The following is a 26158-nucleotide window of genomic DNA, read 5'->3' as shown; positions in this document are numbered from 1 at the left end:
TAAGAAAGTGCTCTATTGCTTATATTAGTTGTGCAATAACATGAATAAATCTCAGTGGGGCAATGTATAGAATATTGGTTTAGAAACTGGTGGGTCATAGAGCACGGCTTTTTTTTTTCTTATAAGTTTGTGATAAAAAATGAATGGCTTAGACAATGCCTTTAGGATTAACTAATGATCATTGTATTTTAGATAAAGGCACATTTGAAGTCTGCTGTGTTCTCTAAATGATAGAAACAGTTTTGTAAAGTAAACAAATACGTTTAAATATTTCATGCATACATGTTTCACCTTTGCTTGATGGCCTAGTTGATCTTAACTCATTAACAATGATTGCATTAGATTAACTTATATATGAGGTTTAACAGTTTTATTGCTGCAATGCAAGATTTGTAATAAATAAATAAATAAATAAATAAATAAGACAAAGAATGTTCTATATGAAGGGGTTTTTCTAAAGATTACTACAAGAAAGGGATTACTGTGTAGAATGTGTAGGATCATTAAGATGTTCCGATATCTTTAAAGCTCTCCTTAAACGAGGCCCAATATCGAGCTGAGGCAGTAATCAAGTCTCAAAGCAACACACGTTAGACAACAATATAAATATTTTTTCTCCTAAACTCAGATTGAAAGAATAAAATATTAAAATTGTCACTGCAGAATTTAAAGTGTGCATTCACAAGACAACTTAGGGCGTACTCACACTTGTCTGGGCACGGTACGCTAATCCGTGCCATGGCCCACTTGAAAGAGGTGGGCCAGGGCACGGTTCGGTTGGACTCGGGCACGGTACGCATCAGTGTGATCGCTAAACATGCCCGAGGATAGAACTGACGTCATTGATGTGACTGTTCCATTACAAACATCATGGTGGCAAAAGGGAATACTTTGGTCAACAGCAGAGGTGCAGTGTTTACTGGAAATTTGGGCAGACGAGAGTATACAGAAACAACTGGACACAACACACAAGAACTCAGAGATATTTGGAAGAATTCACAGCTATCTATGTGCTTGTGGGTATCAAAGAACCACTGAGCAGTGTCGTCAAATGCTGAAAAAACTGCGTGTGCAGATCTGAAGGTACGGGATGTACTCCATAAATCTGGCAGCTCGTCGGACATAAAGGATAAATTCCAATAGTACGATGCTGTCGACAAAATAACTGGCCTGAATCCAAGTAGCCAATCTATTGTTTTGGAGTTGCGTTCGGGAACACCGTCTGACAAAGTTACAGAGGACACTGGACTGGTGAGCCCATTGAGCAGTGAGTAACGTTAGCCTATGCTAGCTTTTATTTGATGACTTTGCTAAAACGTTCAGTCGTTCAAGATCTGCACATGCCGGTTTTCAGTCAGTGCATGCTACCCGTCACATTTTACTACCAGTGCTTTCTGTGTTTGCGCATATCACTGAAAATATATGCTACCTGTCAGAATGTGCTATCAAACAGATCATAATATGCTACCAAAACTATATTTGCAGTTTTATGGTTAGGATTAGGGTTTGGGGTGGGTAAGGATTTAGTAGCCACCCACTATATCATGATATACACTGAAAGGTTTGGAGACACTCAACTGAAATGTTTCTCATGATCTTACAAATCTTTTGATCTGAAGCTGTATGATTAAATGTTTGAAATCTGTGTTGTAGACAAAAATATAATTGTGCTAACATTTTCATTCCTTTCGTTAGAAAACTAACATTTTATTTACAAAAAAAAAATTTTTTAATGGATGATTTGGAGCCAAATATTCTGAAAAGCAGCTGATACGTGTCCAGCGTAGGTGGGACCTCCTTTAATACTGTTTAAAAAGCATCTCAGGGAGATTCCTCAAGAAATTGTTTGAGAAACTGCCAAGAATACATTTCTGAAAATTCTAGGCAAAAAGGGCGTCTACTTTGAAGATGTTAAAATATTAAATTATTTTGATTTATTTTCGATTTTTTTATTACAACATAATTCCCATAGTTCCGTTTGTGTTACTCCAGAGTTTTGATCAGCTTCCTAGGTTCCTAGGAGTAATGCAGTGAGTGGGGCTGCGACGGTGCTGTAGTTTCTTATGAATCTCCTGTAAAAGTTTGCAAACCCAAGAAACCGCTGTAGCTCCTTGACAGTTGTGGGGGATGGTCACTCCATGACTGCCTGAACTTTGGATTCATCCATCTCCACTCCTTTGGGGCTGATGTGATATCCAAGTCTGTGGTGGTGGTATGAAAGTCACATTTTTCTGCTTTCACATAGAGATGGTGGTTTAGTAGACGATTGAGCACTGTGAGTAAATGAGGATATCATCAATGTAAGCAATCACACAACTGTTGAGAAGGTCTCTGAAAATTTCGTTGATGAATGAAAAACTGAAAGTGAATTGGCAAGCCCTTAGGGCATGACCAAGTACTCAAATTTACTGAATTTGGTAACTATCTCCTGATGAATAAGGTTTAATGCAGCTCCTGAATCCACTAGCGCTGTAACACATGATAGTTTATCTTCAGTTAAAATGATCACAGTTAGAGTTCAATTCTGACTGGAAATGGAATTGAATGCGATGCTCACCCTTTAATAAGATCCAGCTGAGGCTCTGGTTTTACAACGACGTCTAGGTTGGCCAAATTAAAGTATAACCCCTCATCTTGTCTGTGCTGGTGTTCCTTCTCGGGCACCCTCGTAGGTCTGATTTGCATGGTCTCATCCAATTCACTTGATGATATAACAGGAGATGAGGCAGCAGTGGAGAAATGCTTGAGTGAACTGGAGCATGGCTGACTGCGCATGAGATTATCAATTTTAATGGCCAAGGTAATGAGTTAATGAGTCATCTTTGCATGAAAGCTCAGTTTACAGTGTGGGATTTAATCCTTCACAGAACACTGATTTGAGAGTGATATCGTTCCAACCACTCTTCACTGCTAACAGACGAAATTGTGCTGCATAATCGGCTGCATATAATTTTCCTTAGTGTAAATATTACAACTGCACAGAAATGTCTCTTCCCCCTGCAGGGTATTCAAAAACTTCCTTAATCTGTTGCAAAAAATACGCGAAAGACTTGTGAATTCGTTTATCCTTATCCCAAACTGCCGTGGCCCACTCCAATACCTTCCCGGTAAGCAGACTCAACATAAAAGCACATGTAGCCATTTCTTGATTAAATGCATCGGATTGATGAGAGAAAAATATAGAACATTGTCTCAGTTTGCATTTGTCAGCTGATCCATCAAACTTTTCAGGGAGTGCCATTCTTACCATGGGGAAGGCAACGAATAGATATAGATGTTAATTAGCAGCTCGGAGATTCACGAGACGTTCTTGAAATCCCTGTAATACCTCATTTTGATAGGTGATCTTGGCTCTGAGCTGTATAACTTCCGCTGGATTCTGGTCAGGCGAAGTATTCTGTAAGGTATCCATAGCTGGAGGCATGTTAGAATACATGTTATAGAGGATCTTTTTTGAGAAGACAATGAAAAACAAATTCAAGGTCTCAGGCAAAGTCATAATCAAAGTTCAGGCAAGGTTCCAAACACAGAGAAGCAGACAAATAGCAAACATATCCAAACGATAGACAAAAGGGGGAAATTCCAACAAACAAGCAAAAAGGTAATGAAAAAGAAAGGCAATGGCAATGGAAACAGGCAGATATCACTGGCAATACTTCGCAATGTATTGCTAGCACATGGCTTTTAGAGCTACAAACAGGAAGTGCCACTAATACTCAGTTGACGACTCCCTCAGGTGGAGGAAGGAACTGTTCATGGACTGAAGTGTTACAATATTTACTGTTTAACATTTAGTATAACATTACTGTTATGCCTTCTCTTCTTATTCTCAAGTTTGGGATAAAGGAATGAAGAGTCTTAGTGCCACGCTCATACCTTATCCTACGCTCATACCACATATGCAATTGGAAGATGTAGAAATCTTTCAGTCCTCCCAAAGCACTTCCTCTCCCATAGATTCCCCTGAGGGTTAAACATATTTGCCCCATTTTAAGGTCCACTATCCACTGAAATATACTGATAAACTCTCTTGCACTGATTAACGGATTAACCCTCCTGCATTGGCCATTTGATTGTGGTGACATCCTCAGTTTAGACTGACTTTAACTCAGAGCTTTTCCATGAAAGAGCTCCATATAATGGTAATGAATTGGGGACCTTGGTCAGAGATTAGATCTTCTCTAGATAAACTCTAGAGTCTCTAGTGTGTGAAAATTGAAGGAGGTCAGCCTGTGTGGCACCAACAGCCATACCATGGTCAAACTCAGTGAGATCACATTTTCCCCCCATTCAGTGTGATGTTAATATTAACTAAAGCTCTTGAACTGTATCTGCATGATTTATGCATTGTGCTCCTGCCACATGATTGGCTGATTGGATAATTGCATGAATAAGCAGGTGTACAGGTGTTTCTAATAAAGTGGACAGTGACTATAGATGAGCTCCTCTACATTCTGAAAATGAAAGCAGAAGATAAGTTTTTTAATGAGTAATGAGATCTGGCTGCTAAATAGAGGAATATTATCTCTGATTAAATGATTAGCAAAACAATATTAATAATATTAAGACTTTTGGCAGCTGTGGCAGATCAAAATTATATCATAACTGTGAAAGACACAGTAAAAGAGAAGTAGTATTATTAAGCCTAATGCACCACAATCCCCCCTGTAATCTCTGTGTTTGATCAACAGGAAAAAGGAATATGTGCGCGTGCAAAACCATTACCGTTGGTAGTTAATGAGGACAGCACCCCACCCAATCTTTGCAAGATAATAAAACACTCAGTTAAAAATGATTTATTTTTAGCTGTTTTAATGTTTAAACCATTGTTAAACTTTAATAAAAGGCTAAATAAATAAATAAATAAATAAGTAGTGCTTAAGCCTTTTGTTTTTTGTTTTATGCTTATGGGGAAAATGGTTTTGTTTGCCTCTTAAGTAATTCAGAAATCTCTACAGAGGTCATTAGGAAAATAATATTTTGCCTATGTGGAGAAAACCAAATGAGCTTAAAAGTATGACAATGGTCCTTGAGAACAACTAACAGGAAAAAGCAGAGTACAATGATGAACTAACAGCCTATGTATTACTATCATTATTACATTAATGGATGGATGGATGGATACAAATAAATTTATATACGTTTTCAAAAGACATGCAAAACTTTAAGCATATTCCACCAGCCTTGGTTTATTCATTCAGGGACAAACTTGGAGGAAGCTTTATTTCTTCAATTCACGCTGATATTTTTAATGGTCACTAGAAAAAATAATGGAGACTTTATATTAGGTATCAATATTAGATACCAGTACAATTCAAACTTCTTGTGTTTTTTCAGAAACTGAACTCATTTTCAACAAGTAAAACTTAACCTAGCTCTAGGGTTTCAATTCTAAGATTTGATTATTGTCTGCATGGAGATTCTCCCTGTGGCTGCGAGGGTTTCCTCCCACCTCCCAAAACAACTGTGTTGCCCTGCGATGGACCAGCATCCCATTCAGGGATGATAAAAAATGATAAAAAATTATAATCAAACACCAAAACTTTTCAAAAACTATATTGATTTCCCTCCATTTCCACATTATGGGTCAGTTTATATAGATTCGTGACATATAATTCCAATTACATCCATTTAAGGTCTGAGTTATAACACTACAAAACGTAGAAAATTTTTAGACCCTTGTTTTTCTTTACTGTTTATGTTCCTCATGTAGCTTTACTTTGAATCTACACTGTCATATAACGATTTAAGATTTTTCCAATTTCATCTTTTCTAAAGGTCAAAGCAATCTTCAGAAATATAAATAAATAACTTTAATGCCAACCTGCAAAAGTTTTTGTGCTACTGTTGATTGTGAAATGCATTGTGGAAAAAAAAAGTATGCAAATGTATAAAAACTTTAGGATTGGGCACCAAAAGTGTGCCTTTTACCTCAAACAAAAGCTCGCCTTTAATCTACTGCAGCGCCTCTGATGTAAGGATTGCTCGGATCAGGGAGATGTCCATCCACTAGACATCACTCACATATGCTTTAGAGTAATTGTAACTCATACAAGATGCACCTTCAATTATACATGACAGACCCATATAAATTGCAGCGTTTCTGGAATCTATGTGAAAATGTAGGGGACAATATTACCTCAGTCTAAATGAAGAATCAAAGATAATTATTACAGAAATAGATAGGAAGTGTAGTCCTATATACACAATATTGTTTGCCTGATCAGTTTGTTACCACGCTAGATACTTGGAAAAGACTTGACTGACTGTAGTTATCAAAAGTTGACATTTGTTATCAGAAAATGACCAGCATTTTGAAACATACTCTCCAAAATTAGACAGCATGAATGCAAATTCTCATAATCCAATCCAGTTCATTCCTTTCATTTATTCACTCATCTTCAATAATTGCTTTATCTTGGTCAGGGTCACAGTTGATCCAAAGCCTCTCCCCAAACTCTGGGCAGAAGGCAGGCATATGTCACAAATAGGAGGGTAGTCTATTTGTCTTACTATCCCTGTGAGGACTTTCCACTGAGATAATTATTAATGCTACACACACACACCTACACCTAACTCTAACCCTCAGCAAACAAACAAACATTTTGGTGGTGGTGGTGTTTTTTAAACAAAAGCTGTAGTTTCCTCTTGGGGACCAACTACATACACAAACCCATGCACTCAGTCACATCTAGGAGCAATTTAGATTAGCCAATCTACCTATTATTTTGTGACATCAGATTTTGGTGAGGCAGGACAATATTAATAATGTCTCAAACAAAACTGATAACTGAGAGTCTATCACATATGACTTATACCATAGATTACTATTTTGTGAATTTTCAGAATAAGACCATATTAGACCGTTCGAAAACATGCAGTCTAACTGTATGCAGTACAGGCGGTGTGTTTCCCATCACCTGAAAGGCATACAGAAGAGCTAATATCTTTAAGCAGAGTTGCAAGGTTTCAGCAAATTTCCAACCCAACTCCTTTTCAAAGCCCAAAAACCTTTGGAAAAGGGAGACACATTTAGGCACACTGTCTGTAGTTTGTTATATTTAATTCGGATTATTTGCCTACAAGCTCTTGGTGGCCACTGAGTTTTGTAAACTAGCCCAATCTTGCACCCGATTAACTGTCCTGTCCACTTCTCCTCTTCAGACAGCGTGATTCCTGCAATTAAAAATGTATGAAGACTTTATTAGGAGCATTATTTGTTGAATAGCTAACATATATGGTGCACCTATGAATGAGCCATCGCTGCTTCTAAGTATAAGCATCAGGAAGATTCACACTTTAAAAAAAAAAAAAAATCTTTATTAAAATTTTAAATGAATAATGAAATCAATCACAACATGTGTAAGAGGCAGACTAAATAAATTTTTTAAAATAAAGATTCTTCAAGGGAATAAGACAAGGGAACTAATTTATGCCTGGGCATATTTCTTTCTAGTATTGCCTCCTGAAAAAAAACCCCCAAGAACATATAACAACCTGGCAATTTAATTATGACCCTTTCTGCTCCACCTTGAACTGGATCAGCTTGCTGCTTTCTTTCACACTGCAGTTTAATAGTTTCCCCATGGCATAGCTGTTATCGTTCATTTCAGCTCCTCTGTACCTGACAGTCCCGTAATGTTAGCACAGATGGAAGTCTTCAAGGGAGGAATAGTATACAAATCCAATTCCTTTCTCTTCACAGATTGTCTCTGGCTCAAGTGTAATTTAACTGACTGCCGAACGTGAATATTTCCATGACTAAAGCTTTGTGTCAAAATCAGTAAAGCATTATAGATGCACCTATAGATGCACCCCCCCCCCCCCCACACACACACACACACACTCCCCCCTTCAAATATATCAGAAAAAAACATTGAAATGGTTTTTAGTGGTCTGTGGCAGTCAGGAGTTGTAGGCGCTCCTTTGACACAATGTCTCAGAGGAAATTATGTAAATGCATATAAACAGCCAGCAGACACAGGTCAAACACACACAGCTTACATTTAGGGCTCAATCTGCTTCTTTTGAACTGTCGGAAATGGAGGGGAAAAAATTGCTGTCTCTACTTCCTGTCGTAACCTTTTGAAAATAACCATCCGTTTTGGATTGTTATTGGTTGCTGTCACAAAGACAAACAAAGTCAAATAACAAAACAAAAAAAAGATTTCTTTGTAAAGAAATAATTTTTTATACCTTCACAAAATATGGGATAAGAAGATGGAATTATTTGCACGTCCTCCAATGAGTCTGTTTCGTACATAGGCCAGAAGAGAAAGCTAGAGGACCCGTTCTTTACATGTGCAGTGGGTGTACGAATGAGAGAATGTGTGTTCTGCAAATACTGGATCAGCAATGGAAAAGTGGCAGCATGTGTATACAGCTAAGTCCTTCCAGTAAGAGGGAGTGAAAAGAATGCCTTTAAACATCTAAACACACAAAAGAGATGTGAGAGAGGGTGAGAGAATGACAGAGAGCATAGAGCACTGAAATATCTGCTTAGCCTCTCCACAATGCACACACCTGCTATGTGTGTATGTGTGTGTGTGTGTGTGTTTTAATCTGCATCCTTTTTTTGTACATAAATTCCTCTGAAGCACATCCAGACCCCTCGGTACACTGTGCTCCATCACCACCCAGGGTTTCTCCTGCTTTAGCAGCCTAACTTCACCAGAGCCAGTACTAATGCACTTCATTTCGAGTTACGTGGTGTAGTCTGTTTTGAGGTCGAATTTCATTCAGTTTGAAGGTTTTGTAAGGTCTATACTTTTGAAGCATTTTAGTATTTGTACTCTTGCAATTGATCAACTAGCAGGGACGAGGGGTGTCAGATATCTCATATGCATTCTTTCATTTAAATCCAAACTCTGTCGCTGTTCCACCCCAGTAACCATGCACAGAACTGAAGCCAAAATCTGAAAGCCATCCTTGACACCGGCACATTCATTAAATTTAGAAGCAGACCTTGAACTCTATTAGTGTTTATAGCAGAACCAGACAACCTCTTGACTCATACAAATGGCTTATCATAAATCCATTTTCTGTGCCTATTTATCATGAACTTTTGAGGTGTTTTATGCCATATCGACTGAATCAATGTAGTAAAAGATTGGCTTCAAGGGGTAATTTGACTGAGTCCAAATGAGGGACAGATGGTTCAAAGATTGGTGCAGACTGCCCACACATCATAGGAATGGACAGACCTGTGGTTGGGGGAAGTATTATATTTGCGAATCCTTGTGAAGCCTTTTAAGAAAGGACGACAAAAAGAGATCCTCTTCAAACTAATGAGGCATGAATTTTTTTTGGTAAATTCACACACTGTAGAGAATTTGAAATATTACAGACCCTTACCGAATGTGCTCTGGGGCCCAGAAAACATGCAGCCCATTTCAATTTTCAACCTGGCATTAGACATGGAATGTTATTTATATGAAGCTGAGCATGATCACCAGGGAAATCAAGATCCATACGGTGTTTATTCACTGAATCGACATTAACACATTTCGCTAGGCATGACTCGGCGCACTGAAAATTCTTTCATAAAGTACAACACAACAGCATATGAGCATGCTGGACTTGTTTCTTTTCACACCTTTTTAATAAAGGAAAGCATCTATCCCTCTGCTAACAATCCACAACAGGCAGGCAGCATGAGATCTGCTACAAAAATAAAAAAAACACAGTCCTTCACAATTTCTGTTTGTGTGGGAGCTTGTCAAACACAATTAAGTAGTTACTCAGTTGTCGACTAGATCTGCATGCAAATGTGTGAAACTGCCAGATCTTTGCCATCAGATAGTCGACACCAAGTCTTACCATCTCACCCCAAACAAATGCAGCTCTCACACAGGCATGCCAATCTCAAAAGTTCATCAGTCTAAGCTTATTAAGGTGAGTGGCAGATTAAGAATTATGCATGAGGACCTGACTTCCAAGCTGTGTAAGAATTATCACAATGCAGGGAAGTTGTAGCTCAGCAGTTAAAATGTTGGACTTCTGATCAGAAGGTCAAGAGTTCAAATCCGAACACTGCTAAGCTGCTACTGTTTAACTTAACCTTCAACTGCTCAGTTGTATAAAAATGAGATAATTATAAGTCGCTCTGGATAAGGGTATCTGCCAAATGCTGCAATGTAATGTATTTAGAGCTGAGGGAATAGCACATAAAATAGACAATTATGCAAGTAAACACAGCAGTCCAGACAAATTCAGGATGGAGTGCTGCAGTTGCTCGTTAGGTCTTTTTCCACACACAAAAAACACTTTAAATGATCTTTATATTATAAAGTACTAGACTGAGAGGTCGTGTTAAAATCCTCTGGAGATGTTCTGAATTATTGATACCCTAAAGAATATATTAAATAAAACCAAAAAGGTCTTGATAATAATGCTATTTTTTATATTGCTTTCATTCTTCATGGACCTGCCCTTTGACCGTAACCTGTTTCACTGGGATAAAATTAAAAGTTTGCACACAAGTAAAATCATTTTGTCATCCATCAACACAGTGAAAGCCGTGAAAATAATACAGTGGGGGAAATAAGTATTGGACGCATCAATATTTGTTTCAGTAAATATATTTCCAATGAGGCTATCCTCCTGAAATTTTCACCAGACATCAGTATTAACTCAAGAAATCCGGAAATATAAAGAATTCACAACATTAAAGTCCATAAATAAAGTTTTGTGTAATAAAGCGGAATGACACAGGAAAACAGTATAGAACACGCTAACTGAAATGTATTTAATACTTAGTGGAGAAGCCTTTGTTTGTAATGACAGCTTCAAGGACGCAGTATTCAGGTGTGATTTTGGCCCGTTCTTCTAAACATATTGTCTTTAAATCTTGTTCAATTGGATTCAAGTCAGGTGATTGACTGGGCCATTCTAACACCTTGATTTTTTTCCCAAAAACCAATTGAGAGTTTCCTTTGCTGTATGCTTTAGATCGTTGTCCTGGTGGAAGGTCCACCCACGTCTCATCTTCATCATCCTGGTGGATGGCAGCAGATTCTTTAAAAATCTTCCAGTAAAAGGCTCCATTCATCGTTGTTTCAATTACATGAAGTCTGCCAGTACCATACGATGAAAAACAGCCCCACACCATGATGCTTCCACCTCCAAACTTCACTGTTGGTATAGTGTTTTAAGGATTATGTGCAGTGCCATTTCTTCTCCAAACATGATGTGTAGTATGACAGCCAAAAAGTTCATTTTGCTCTTGTCTGACCAGACTACGCGCTCCCAGTGTTTCAGAGGCTTGTCCAAATGAGTTGTAGCAAACTTTAAATGAGCTTCGACATGCCTTTTCTTTAGTAATGGAGTCTTGTGGGGTGAGCGTGAACAGTGGAGTGCATTGCCTATTGGTTTCTCTGTGACGATGGTACCTGCGGCCTCCAAGTGTTTCTGGAGTTCTTTCCGAGTGGTCCTTGGCTCTTGGGCTACTCTTCTGACTATTCTTCTGACTATTCTTCTGACTCCCTGGTCAGAAAGCAAGGAGCTCCTGTGCGTGGCCGGCTGATGACGGAGTGATGTTACTTCCATTTGTGGATAATGGCCCCAATGGTGATTACTGGAAGATTCAATAATACGTCTGTATCCAATTCCATTTTGCAACAACATGGTTGCGAAGGTCTTGGGTCTCTTTGCTTTTACCCATCATGAGATGTTTCTTGTGTTACACCTTGGTAATGAAATGCCTTTTTACAGACCATCAATTTACTAACCCAGCTGATATTAATTTGCACAGATAGGAGGTTACTTACTAATTACTTACGGATTTCAGCTGGTTCGTTGCCTTACCTTGCCTTGGAGAACTGCTTTTTCTTAGCGTGTTCAATAATTTTTTTCCAGTGTCTTCCCACTATATTACACATAACTTTACTTATGGACTTTAACGATTTAATGAATTCTTTACATTTACGGATTTCTTGAGTTAATACTGATATCTGGTGAAAATTTCATGTGAATAGCCTCATAGGAAATATATTTACAGAAAAATATTTTGACACGTTCAATTCTTATTTCCCCCACTGTAAATAAAGAAAAGATAATAAAAGCACAACGGAATCTTGGAACATTGATCAAAGAGTTTATTAGGAAACACAAATTGGTTCTTCTATGGCAATTTACTAAAAATCCTCAAGGGATGGTTAAGGGTTCTTAGCTTCCTAATGGTTTTTACTTGGAGTACTTTTTGATAAGAAAACACTCTGATGTAGGGTTCTACATAGAATCATTAAGTGTAAAAATACTTGAGTCAAATTGACTATAACATACAGAAACAATTTATTAAAATGGATCAAATTTTGATTAATCATATTTAGCTGCATTTCAATTCGTTTTGTCTATCCTTGAATAATGTGTACAAACTAAGCAAGACTGATCCATGATGGACTAAAAATATGATATTTGTGTGCTTGGGATTACTTGTTTGGAGAAGGCCTTATATTTAATCTGAAGGCTGTTGGCAGTAATTAGCTCCACCAGCGTTTGTTAGTACACCATAGTACAGCCAAGTATAGAGCATCACACAAAGGATCAGCAGCATCAGACACCTAAACCTCTAAATTTACAAGCATCTTTTTCAAAGAAGAGCTACAAAGCTGCTATTTCACTCAGAAGTACTTAAAGTGCAGAGCAATTTAGTAACTATGGCAACTGCAGATTGTTACGTGACCTATAATAACAGTAACTGATTTTTTTCGTCATTTTCTTTTATTCCTGGGCTCTCGCTTATCACACCAAGTTGTGACATTACTGTGAAAAGCTGTTCAGTGGCAAAAAGCACTTTTACAAATTTACAGCGAGACAGGGTTCTTCATTCATTGCCAGTAGCAAATTCAAATTCTAGTGACCAAGGTCTGCTGGAGGACAGTGCGTCTTCAGAGAAAAGTCATCTCAGTGGCTAACTATGGAGAAGCACATTCCGTCTAGCACCTTTTCAAGTGGTGCAGATTTGGTATGCAGGGGCTCTTTTAGTGCCAGCTGAATCAAGAGATACAAAGGTGCGAATTATGTCAGTACTTTTAATAATAGAGAGCACCTGGCTCTTTCATATCAATCATACATGAGTTCTTTTTCCCACCAATCTGAAGAACTCACAAAGGCTACAGAGGAATAGCATGGAATGCACTGGCACCTGACATTCCAGCTGACATCTCTGGTGCTGAGACATGGATTACCATCCAATTTATCTCTTTTTTTCAGAGGCTTAGCTCTATCTAAACAGCTCTCCACTTCAAAGTGCATGGCAAAAACGAAGGCAGCAATGGATGGCTGCAGACTCTCAGGGAAAACTGGCTTAGTCCAGCTCCATTTAAATTGTACAATCACACACACAAAAAGAGAGAGCCGTTTTGATCTCTGGGGGGAAAATTAGCTTGATGCAAGTGGAGACTAAGATTTCCTTTCTACTGTTCCCTGGTGCTCGGCTGGGGCAGGGTATGTGAGGACAATGATGGACCCTCTGTAGGCTAATGGGCTTAGGAGCACATGACCAGCTTTCAGTGGTTATATGTCAAATTGTTTTTATTTCTCCTTCTAACTTGTTTATCCCAAATACATTACCTTAAAATTGCTCTTGGCCAGCTACAGACTTTTACTGATATGGTGATACAACATGTAGTATACAGCTTAATTAACATTTTTACAAAGACTCTGGATAGCAATTCCCTTAATTTAGTAATTATAAATATCGTGTCTGGACGTAGAACCGTAGGAGCACTTGAAGAACTTGAGGTTACTTACACAGATCCAGAATGTTTCCCAGAATGTTTCGTTGATCATGGGAAATTTGGATAATCCCTTAAAAAATTCTGAAGTCATTAGAAGCCCATTATACCACAGGCTTATTGTTGCTATAGTAACAACTTATTCACAAGACTTGTATGGCAGACACGCCATATAATCTAAGACTAATAATACATAGATTTAAAAAACAAACAAACAAACAAAAACAACCTAGTTGTTATTTAACAACGAAAAGCGTATAACTGCTGCTATGGTGAAGTTTTCTGTAAGGAGATTTTTTATTTAGAAGAACATTATTTAGAACATAGTTAGAAGTAGTCATCATTGCCAATGCTTTGTAACAGTTTTCTGCCACCTTCCAAAGCATTAAATGTAATAAAATAATCCACTTTGAGTGGTAACATTAACTCCACTTTGCTTCTGGCCACATCACACCACCCTGTCATTGATCAATTCTCTAAACCAACACAATCCATTTTTATTCTTTACTTATGTAGACATACACTGCGAAATATCTTAGCAAGTAAAAATATCTTGAATTCAGGAAAATTAAGTCAGTTAGTTAAATTCAACTAATATTTATGTTTATTAGATTTTAATATCATTCTTTTTTCTTTCTTTTTTTTTTTTTTAACAATTTAAGATTATTAAACCTATTTCTAGGCATTTTTTAAACTCATTTCAAGCCTGAAACTGTCATTCTTTTGGCAGATAATTTTGCTTATTTCAAGAAGCAAAATTATCTGCCAATACAATAAGACAATTTTAAGCTTGAATTTAGCAAATATTATTAAAGGTCTTATGTTATATACTAATTTAATAATTAGAAATATTAGATAACTTTTCCTTTATTCAAGATACATTATATGGGCCAGTTTGTTGACACCTGACACCCATAGGTCCATCATACCCATATGTGCTTTTTAAACATCCCATTCCAGATGAAGCCTCCCTTTTGCTATTATAATAACCTCCACTCTTCTGGAAAGGCTTTCCACAACATTTTGGAGTGTGAATGTGGGGATTTGTGCTCATTGAGCCTCAAGATCATTAGTGAGGTCAGGCACTGATGTCAGATGAGGAGGCCTGGGGTGCAGTCGGTGTTCCAATTCAACCCAAATGTGTTCAGTGGCGTTCAGGTCAGGGCTCTGTGAGTTCTTCCACTACAATCTTGACAAACCCTGTCTTTATGGACCTAGCATTGCGGACAGGGTCAGTGTCATGTTGGAACATGTCTGGGCCTATTGATAATAGCATTGAAGGGAAACTGTAATGCTACAGCATACAAAATCCTATACAATTGTGTGCTTCAGACATTGTGGCAATAGTCTTGGAAAGGACTACATATGGATGCTGAGGGTCAAGTGTGCACAAATGTTTGGCTAAATAGTGTGTCTTCACTTGGTAAGATATATTTTTTTTGCAGTATAGAGTGTACAAAGAATTCATCATGGAACACAAAGCTACATCTGTAATCTTCAAATTTAACAGGAATATATTATTGGCAATTCAACATACTTTAGTAATTGAAGAAACTGGAGAGTCTTCCAAATCTGTGACATTTATTTGCTTTGGGCTATGCGATACAACCACAAAGACATTGTGCAAAGAAAGTGATGAATATGACACCTCGGAAAATGTGACATGCATAAAGCGATATTTATATATATATATATATATATATATATATATATATATATATATATAATCTCTACACACACACATACACAGATTTATATATATATATATATATATATATATATATATATATATATATATATATATATATATATATATATATATGTATGTATGTGTGTATATATATATATATATATATATATATATATATATATATATATATATATATATATATATATATATATTACATTTTACATATTACATTTTTGTAAATATTTGATGATATCTTTTCATGTGACAACACTGAAGAAATGACACTTTGCTACAATGTAAAGTAGTGAGTGTACAGCTTGTGTAACAGTGTAAATTTGCTGTCCCCTCAAAATAACTCAACACACAGCCGTTAATGTCGAAACCGCTGGCAACAAAAGTGAGTACACCCCTAAGTGAAAATGTCCAAATTGGGCCCAATTAGCCATTTTCCCTCCCCGGTGTCATCTGACTTGTTAGTGTTACAAGGTCTCAGGTGTGAATGGGGAGCAGGTGTGTTAAATTTGGTGTCATCGCTCTCACACTCCCTCATACTGGACACTGGAAGTTCAACATGGCACCTCATGGCTAAGAACTCTCTGAGGATCTGAAAAAAGAATTGTTGCTCTACATAAAGATGGCCTAGGCTATAAGAAGATTGCCAAGACCCTGACACTGAGCTGCAGCACAGTGGCCAAGACCATACAGCGTTTAACAGGGCAGGTTCCACTCAGAACAGGCCTCGCCATGGTCGACCAAAGAAGTTACATCCACCAGCTCCGTGATGTCGTCATGGAGGAGTGGAAGAGGACTCCAGTGGCAACCTGTGAAGCTCTGGTGAACTCCATGCCCAAGAGGGTTAAGACAGTGCTGGAAAATAATGGTGGCCACACAACATATTGACACTTTGGGCCCAATTTGGACATTTTCACTTAGGGGTGTACTCACGTTTGTTGCCAGTGGTTTAGACATTAATGGCTGCATGTTGAGTTATTTTGAGGGGACAGCAAATTTACACTGTTACACAAGCTGTACACTCACTACTTTACATTGTAGCAAAGTGTCATTTCTTCAGTGTTCTCACATGAAAAGATATAATCAAATATTTACAAAAATGTGAGGGGTGTACTCACTTTTGTGAGATACTGTGTATAAGAAGATATCTGAAAAAAGTTCAGTTGGAACAAGGGGTTGGAACAAACATTGGGATAGAGAAAGCAGACACTAATACTGATAAATGTAAGCTCATTAGCAAGACAAAATATATATATTTTTTAATACTTCAGTATCAAGGTTTGTATAATGTCCAAAAATTTAACAAAAGCTCTAATCTTTGAAAAAGAGAATACAAAAATATCCCGAGCTGTGAGGGTTGATATTAAAGGCGAGATAATCAGAAGCCTCACATATAAGTAAATCTTATTCGAAAGTCGCCATCCACTAAAACTGCATTAGCTTTATCAGTAGGCCAAATTAAAGTCAAATTCTATCCATGTATAAACATCTCTGTAGAATGTGCTACTGAAAGTCTCATAATATGAGTTTATTCAGTTTAAGAGCATGAGCTAATGTGGTGAAAATGTTACATGAAATTCAAAGATACCTATATGACACAAGTGTGTCTTTTACTAGATAAAAACTTTTAGATAAAAATCTTAGATACTTTATATGTGAATTATGATAAGGAGCACTGCTAATTCTTCTTGACGCAGAGATTTCAGTAAAATGTTTTTCTGTGCAAGTAAATATCTAAAACATTTATAGATGGGTACACGTACAAGGGCATAGACTCAGTTTCATCAGCACACTGTGTGTAGGGATCCACACGACATGAATAAAATGGACAAAATGTTCAAAAACACTGAATCTGTCAAGCGTCCCAAGAGCAAGCCAGACATAAGTGTTGTATTTTCTTCAATGACTTTGCAGGGTAGAAAGGGTAGATACGCTGGCAAAAAAGAAAAAGGGCAGGAAGGCCGAAACGGGTCCTTGGTCACTCATCTTCTGTGCGGCTGCCGTCTGACTGCTCCTGTGAAACACACCAAAACTATAATGGGTGTAGGGGAGATGGCGCATGGAAGTCTAGCCCAGAGTCTGACTGCACATAATTCTCAATTCAGGATCGACAGCTAGCCTTGAGAGACTTGGGCACTTTCACGTCACACTTGTGTGGGATAAGCATAGGGGCCCAGTGCTACACTAAATATTAACATACTGTCTAATACTGACTGGGCCAAGAGGGAAATGAAATGGAGGCTGAACAACAAATAAATCTTGATCCATACCAACAACTGCCTCCTTAGCCTGTTAATATGAGTGTCTGCACATACATGGCCAGAACTGGTTGAAAATTCCATTCCAAAGCCATGGGCAGTAATATGGAGTCGGTCCTGCTTTTGGGAAGGCTTCCACTAGATTTTGGCATGTGGCTTTGTGCCAATTAATACACAGCACTGATGTCAGGCGAGAAGGCCTTGCATGCAGTCAGTGTTCCAATTCACCTTGACCAATGTTCACAACAAAAGCTTATGTTTATTTTATTTTGCTCAGATCTGCTGTCCTGGCAGTTTTGTGTTTGTTACTGAACTGTATGTGTCATTACTGTGAACAGAACTCTATCAAGAACGGTCCCATTTATGATCCACATGCACCATGAGCAACAAAAATGTCATATTTGACAGACTCTATCCATTGTTACAATAGAAATAAATGGAACAAATTATTGCTTCGTATGTTTCTTGTTTTTTTTTGCTTTGAAGGGTAGCTCACAGCTTGTCAGCTAGTCACAGTGAGGGCGAAAAAAGGCCAGATGCACAATGTGTTCTTTTTTTTTTCTTCAGTTATTGCTGGCACTTCTGGGCCGTGAAATGTCTAGCGGCAGGGAAGGAATGACACGCACAGTAATCGTCACACGAACACACATAAGATGGAATTTCCAATCTAGAACCACCTGTGTAACTGAATCAAATCTTATCTGACATATTTAGACAAAAATTCAAGATTTGTGTCCCCTCTTATAACATTTAGGCTCAAATTCAGCTAATTAATTCTACAAATTAAATGAATATTAACATGGTTGTTTGGGTAATATTAATTATGGGTGTGCAATTACCTGCATGTATTTCACACCTCTTAGGTTGCTACGTGTTAAGCATCCGAGACAGGGTTTTAAATAGACGACTGCCATTAAACACAAACACTTGCCTGAAAGCCCCAAAAAATCATGGATAGAAAACCTGGACTGAAGAAAAAACATTTTTTTCCCCTCTGCTGTCAAATGTAAAACAATGCAACACAATCAAAAAGACTAATATGTTGATATATGAAGAATGATATGTTAGAATGGCAGTGGTAGTTCAGTGGTTAAGGTGTTGGACTACTGCTCAGAAGGTCGTGAAACCCCAGTACTGCCAAACTGCCACTGTTGGGCCCTTGAACAAGGCCTTCAACCCTCAACTGCTCAGATGTATAAATTAAACAAATGTAAGTCGCTCTGGATAAGAGCATCTGCCAAATGCCGTAAAATGTAAATGTAGAATGTATTATTTTTAATGTGATAAGTTGATCTGAGGTGAACCTACATTCTCCTCCAGTTCTTCATCACTGTCATCATCACTGACCACAGGCTTGGCTTTGACCCGGCTCGGCCGCTTCTTGCCCCTTTCTTGGCTACGCTCCTCCCGCTTGCTCAGCTTGATCTTCACCTTCACTGACTTAGCTGTGGAGGGGACCAATTAATAAATTAAACGAAAAAGTTTATTACCACACTTATAGACTTCTTTAAAATTGCACCATGTGAAAGTTAACTTTTCTTGAGCTCCTAATGCAACACTGCCCTTGTGCTTGCAACTGGCGATACTTGTATAAACAGAGTAAGCACATGAATATTTGAGAATGACATCAGAAGTAAGACTCTATGTTACTCTAATACATTAGAGTGGCAGTAACATGAAAGCCTTTCAGTGTGATGATGCATGAAATGATGAACTTAATAACTCACTGAATAAATCAAGTGCTAATGTTTTTGGATGACTCAACCATATGAAACATCTATGTAAAATTAATCAATGCTCTGTTTCAGTGAATTCCTTATAATTTGAGATTCCCATTTTACTATGAAATGTTACTATGAAAAGATCATGTATTGAAAAAAAACTCATTCAAGGTTAGGTTCAGTTATTCATGGTGTCCATAAAATTATGGCTTGCAGACATAAAAGGAAAACTCTGATATTTTTTAAAAATATATTTCTTACACTCAGCCTCTGACTCCTCATCATCCTCGTCATTGCTGTCGTCCTCACTCTCCTCTTTGGCAATCTTCTGCCTGGCACTCCTAAACACGGACTGCAGCACTATGGAGTCCTCAAAGATCTTAAAGAAGATGGCATCAAATAAACTCAATAAGACACTAATAAAGGAAAAGATGGATATTGTTTGAAAAAGCCATTCATACCCAGACAAACTCTGATTATACCTATAAAGTTTTTTTTATTTTTTTTAAAAGAAGGGTTGGAGTATAAAATGAGTTTCTGCATAAAACTGTGTTACAGTTCAAGGCAAATCAACATCCAATTGGAGACTTGTAGCATTTATGATAATATATTAGCGCATAGTGGATAAGAAGTGTAATGTGCCTGAAATAAAACATTCTGTGTAGTGGAGGCAAAAAATTGCCTCCAAAAATGCAAAACATTCATGCTCCTATGAGAATGTGGGGGAGTTGTGTTGAAGTGCAAATTCTCTTTACAGATGTGAGCATTCTGAAGCAGATAAAATGATGGAATCAATTACGGAGTAGAGGATTTTGGCCCATAACCCTGCACTTCCTGGCAAAACTCCGGCACATTGCAAAAGAACATTCTGTGGAAAGTTAGTCTCAACTCTCATATGGCCAATATTTAAAGACCCAAGTCCAACTGTGCTTTTGGTCTAAACTGGAGAATGAACTATAAGATGTGCTTTCAATCACTCACCTGAGAGCCTTCTAGATTGTAAGTTTGAGCATTGTGACAGAGGAGCATTACATCTTTTTCCAAATCGCCCAAGCTCCTGTACTTATGGTTGCGCACTCTCTCCTACAAACATACACACAACTGTTTAAACCATCTATTAGAATTGGAAATTACAGCACCAGAAAGAATATAGTCTAACTGCAATGTTATATACATAATGAATTGAACCCAGTAACATCATATTAACACAATGTCTCATTGTGCATTGAAAACCTAATTCCACATGTCTGCTTATTCCTGTTATTATCAGTCCTAGTTGATGGACGTGCCACTCAAGATATAATCTGCAAATAACGTGTCACAACAGTGAATAATGATTGTAGTAGAGAAGAGAGTTATCTCTGAGGAAGGGAATTAGACCTTGCTTTAGCTTTTTACCTTTATCTTCTTGAAGTCCACTGGCTTCCTAATCAGTTCATAGTACTCTGGGAGCTCTTTCCTGGAAGGCAGTTGTACAAACACCTCACTGAGCTGACGGCCTGATCTATAATTGGAGAACGTAGAGGCTGTTTTAACAAGATTCCTCTGGACTAAATGAAGATTAATTAAAGACAATATGGATGGTGATTTTCTGTTCCTGAATTCTGTTGCAGTACTGCTTAGTCTACTTAAATTTGACCACGGCTCCAATGGAGACTATAAAGGTTAGATTAGATAAGATAAGATAAACTTTATTGATCCCACACTGGGGAAATTCCCTCGTTACAGCAGCTCAATTATGCAAATAACAGATAGGAAAGAATATACATTAAATAGGAATAGAACTGAAAAAAATGTCTTGTATATATATATATATATATATATATATATATATATATATATATATATATATATATATATATATATAATAATAATGGTAATATGTACACTATGAACACCTCAATGTATGTACAGATGAATACAAACATGAATATATACAGATGAGCACACCCAGGCTATAGATTTGCTCCCATCACAGGTCATTTTAAAACAATCAATTTGAAACAGATTTGATCAGCTCTATGTATGAAGGAAAACATGTGAGGATTTAATGAGAAGAACACAATGAGAAGAGAACAGAGTCTGTGTCAGCCGAGGCATGAAGCACACACACTCAACACACATGATTCATTGCACATTTCATGATTACAATCAAGGAGTTGGGGTAATTACAGTCTGCTTGCCTTCCTGGACACCTCCATGTTCTGCATAGAGATTTTCTGAAATGCCTTACAAAATCACGCTCATGATAATTTTACCATCACACTTCATGTCCAATTTTAAATCAGTTATAGCAACAGTAAATGGAATTTAACAAGTAGAATTTTGTCAGTAGAAATGTCAGTAGAATGTGTTACACAACCTCCAATAAAATGAAAACATCTTGGCTGTCCCTGTCAGTGTTTTGACTGTGGCAGAATTGTAAAGAGTTCGGTTTGACAGTCAAAACAATCTAATAGATCAAATGCGAAACCGAGGAAGCTCTGAGTCACATGCAGGAGAGATATGTTTGTGTGCTCATACCCGTCTCTGTAGTTGACGACTGTCTCAATGATGGCGCTCATCTGTTTGGTGAGTTTGGGAGGGTTGGGGGAGAGCTTCTCGGCCGGAGGACGTCCCCTCCTCTTTTTAGCCTTGTCCCCGTCCTCACGTCGGCTGCCTTTGTCCAAGTATCTCCTGCGCTTGCGCTTCTTCAGACGGATCTCCTCTTCCATCTCCTCCAGGTTGCCATCTTCAATGGCCTGCAGGACCACACAAGAGAAGCTTTATAAACTAGAAAACAAATTTCATAGTAGGACAGAAGGAAAGGATCTTAGATCAAGATCTAGTCCGGCGTATTAGAAGTGAATTTACAGACGGTTTGTAATGTAAAACATAGAGCAGATTTATTTTCTTTGGCAAATACACATATAACCCAAAGTGCACATGTGGAATACAGGTTTTTAACCAAACACTGATTGAATAGTGCAATATCCATGAAATCATTCATGTCATTTATATTATTATAGAGCATGCAGATTACACGATAACACAGAAATGCTAATTTCACTGATTATGCTATGTGTACAGTATAACAAAGCACATGTGATGTGAATAACTACGCTCATATGTTATTTTCTGCTGATACATTAATACATATTCATCTGTTGAGATGAGAGTAATAATGCAGTGATTATCTTAATTGCTTCCATCTAGTGAGACTGTTTTCTCCCTTCCATGTGCTTTTGTTTTACAGAATAAAACACATAACAGATGCTATTTTTGTTTGAGTAAGGCACATTATGACTAGTCCAGTTTAATTTATCTTGATCCACATTCATCTGTGAATGTGCAATTATTTCACAACATTTCAGTGCATGTCATGTTATGGCAGCAGATACAAGGCTTGGTGAATATACATACATAAATACATACATACATACATACATACATACATACATACATCTCCTTAGTACACAAATCTGGCAGGTTACAAATAACTTGTGGTCCTTTCCTGGGGCCTAAAACCTTTAGGCTTCTAGTCAAACTCACATAGTATACTTTCAAAATCTTGCAATGAATGAACATTAGAATAGACTTAATTCCACGGGTAAAAGTAATCCAAAACCCAGAAGCAGAGATAGCCCATCCAAATACACACACAAAGAAACTTTGAAATGCATGGATGTTCACAATCCCATTTATGCTAAAGATTATCCATTCTTCTAGCTTTATCTTCCCATCACCGCTAATATTTTATGTTTGGCCTGGAATTCCAGTACATAACTGTTCTATCATAACAATAACAGTCTGATCCTCAGAATTACTTTAGCTCACCTGCTTAGACAGGGAGGCAAATAATCCAAAATAAATCAGTAAGGAGATGATATCAGACTTCCAAATTTAATGATGTATAACAGGTACAATGCCGCTGTGGCTCAGGTGGTAGAGCGGGTTGTCCACTAATTATAGGGTTGGCGGTTCGATTCTCGGCCCACATGACTCCACATACCGAAGTGTCCTTGGGCAAGACACTGAACCCCAAGTTGCTCCCCATGGCAAGTTAACACCTTGCATGGCAGCTCTGCTACCAATGGTGTATGAGTGTTATGTGAATGGGTGAATGAGACACAGTGTAAAGCGCTTTGGAACCACTAAGGTTTTTGAACAAACAAACAAAAAAAAACGCTATATAAGTGTAGACCATTTACCATTACCATTTACCACAATGTGGCTATACAATTTGATTTCAAGAACTAATCAGTAAGAACCACAGACCTGAAGCAGAAGGTCGCTACACACAAAATTGAATGTGTGTATGTGAATGAAATGCTCCAAGTTCTCTGTGCTTTCTGCAGAAATCATAAAACTTGAATGATCACCGCAAGTTATATTTCACCACAAAACAACATCAGACACAGTAACAAGGGCTCCAGACAAAAACACAGATGATGGGCATTCCCTAGGCTGAACTTCACCCTTTCAGCTTTGTCACATTAAAATGCAACTGTAAACTGTGGGGGAATAAGCATTACGACAAAAAATCTCCCTGACATGCAAACGCTATAAGAACGGTTTTATTAAAAGGGCCCGAGTCCGTTCTAGGAGATAGATATTATCTATAATTTGTCTGGAACTTGAGTGTGTTGCAGACTTTTCATGAAAGATTAGATCAAGATTCTGTTTAGCTTTTTATTGTACTTCAATGTTTCTTAAGGCTAAGAAATGTAGCGCTGACTTTATCTCACAGTAATACAGACTGTTTACCAACTCAATGATGCATTCAACACAATCTATTGAGCCACTGAGCCAAGTGAATCTAAAGACATATGTTATAATGCTTTATGTACAGTTGTATGAAAACTACTTTCACAACACCATCCTGATTTATGCTAGAGTGGCTCCCAAAATGAGATCTCCATCTGAGTCAAAACGACAACATAATAATTGCAGTCTGAGTAAACAAGCAAAACACAGTGTACATAGACCTGTTGTTTTTTCACCACTCAGACAGTCTCTGCCCAATTGTACTATGTCCAAGTCTCTCCACAACTTTGGGCTTTTTGCACTAGAGCTTGACTCCTTGGGACAGATTCAGAGCAAACTGGGGAATAAGGATGTGAGGTGGCATCTCACAGGGATGTGTGTCTCAGGGAAATGTCGATGCACAAGGGTGCCCAAGGCATACGAAACAAGCTGGTTAGTAATGAGATGTCAGATGGCCTATCTGAGATAATTTGTTGTTTATTTCCACCAGCCACTGAGAGTACTGAGTCTGACAAATTTATGTTGTTTTCATTTGCAGCACTGTTTGAGAACTGCTGTGCAGACATGATGCAGAGACAAATACATAATAAAAAGAAAAAACGAGTAACATGAGCTGGGCAAGATATCTAATGAGATTCTCTTGATGAAACAATAAGGCAAAATATTATGTGCTTGAAAATATTCATCTGCAACAATTATTCTGCAACCTTCTGTGTAAAATTATCTATTAACACAAACAACCTGATTTACTAAAATGTAGTTAGTCTTGTGTGAGATTTACAAAGAGTAATAGTGTAAATGACAGCACATGCAGGTGATAAAAGTTGGACAAAACACTATTCAAAAGGGAGATTTTGTATGTGCTGATTCTTTCGGAGAACTGTGTAAAGAGAACTACCAGAAACATACATCGAAATCTGAATAGGGAGAATTAGCACTGCCAGCTGAAAAGACAAAAAACTGTATCAAAGACTTACACAAAGAAATACAACATGGGCCAACATTAGAGAGTATGTAAGTTTGTCAAAATTATAAATGTATCATAAGGTTAAGAAACCTTTTCTTTATTTTGAGACACTGAGTAATTTTAGAGAAAGTATTGTTTTCCCATTATTAAGACACTACAGATGGTTTCATTTTTTTCTTCAAATGAAGGAAATGGGATTCGATAGATTAATACCTGGCCTTTAATTACTTAGCCGTTCTTATTAGTTTACACAAGCAAGTGCTACTCTGAAAGTGGAACTTTCAGGCTTAGTAAATCACACTGTGGCTGCTAAACTGATATAGTTGCACTGGCAGTAACCTGGATTTTGGTAACAATGTTCTAAACTACACATGTAGTAAACCAAACCCACAAAATGGGCATGGCATATTGTTTTGCACTTTTGAAAGAATCAATGCCCTGTAGGCCAATTTAGTAAATCCACCTGCTTAGCAAATTACTGCAGGTGTTAACGTGATTGCATGTGCACATTTTACTACAGCATGGGTTAAAGGGATCTTTTTGTTGTGTACAGCAATGAATTGCTGGGAGTAATACGTTAGACAATTCTGTTAGTTTCACTTAAAAAAATATTTCAGTTAAGTATTTCATCAAGATATGGACTACACTAGAGGCTAGGTCTGGAGCATTGTGATGCTGAGGCAGCGTGACATCCCAAAATCTTCACTGTATTAGTTTTTGTGAGTAAAATAGGTAAAACTTTGGCCTTACTCTCAGCCACTGTTTCTCGGTCAGCGCATCACTGTAATCCACATCCCTACGGTGGCGTGATCCACGGGGGAACATCTTCTCTTTCTCTTCCTCACAGGTGAGTCGCTCCACTTCAGCATCGTCTTTGATGATCCAAGCCGGTAGCTCGTCCTCCTCCATCAGACGAGGCTTACGCTTAGGGTTACGCGCATCTTCGCGACGTCGATCCAGGTCCATGCGCTAAAGGGACGAGATCCATTTTTATCCTCATCACTTGCTGGTAAAATTATTACAAGCAT

At 37.8% G+C, this 26158-nt stretch overlaps 1 protein-coding gene across 9 annotated transcripts in view; it reads right to left on the bottom strand.

Annotated features, from left to right (window-relative positions):
• Positions 1-6967: 6967 nt before the first annotated feature.
• Positions 6968-26158, bottom strand: part of smarca2 (SWI/SNF related, matrix associated, actin dependent regulator of chromatin, subfamily a, member 2) — a 56047-nt gene continuing 36856 nt past the window's right edge. For 3 of the 9 annotated variants that reach the window (XM_053674307.1, XM_053674310.1, XM_017452118.3), the window contains 7 exons: positions 25881-26099; positions 21941-22158; positions 20816-20921; positions 20399-20500; positions 19679-19796; positions 19005-19141; positions 16469-17452 (listed from right to left, as the gene is read on the bottom strand). In XM_053674307.1, coding sequence (XP_053530282.1) covers positions 17417-17452; positions 19005-19141; positions 19679-19796; positions 20399-20500; positions 20816-20921; positions 21941-22158; positions 25881-26099 — 936 coding nt within the window. In that variant the 3' untranslated portion in view covers positions 16469-17416. Of the gene's footprint in view, positions 7177-16468; positions 17453-19004; positions 19142-19678; positions 19797-20398; positions 20501-20815; positions 20922-21940; positions 22159-25880; positions 26100-26158 lie in introns of those variants that run through there. The other 6 variants (XM_053674308.1, XM_017452116.3, XM_053674306.1 and 3 more) reach the window with 5 other exon arrangements.

This window comes from Ictalurus punctatus, chromosome 22 (genome assembly GCF_001660625.3).
Source record: "Ictalurus punctatus breed USDA103 chromosome 22, Coco_2.0, whole genome shotgun sequence".
Lineage (NCBI taxonomy): Eukaryota > Metazoa > Chordata > Actinopteri > Siluriformes > Ictaluridae > Ictalurus > Ictalurus punctatus.
This window is presented reverse-complemented; position numbering and strand designations above follow the sequence as displayed.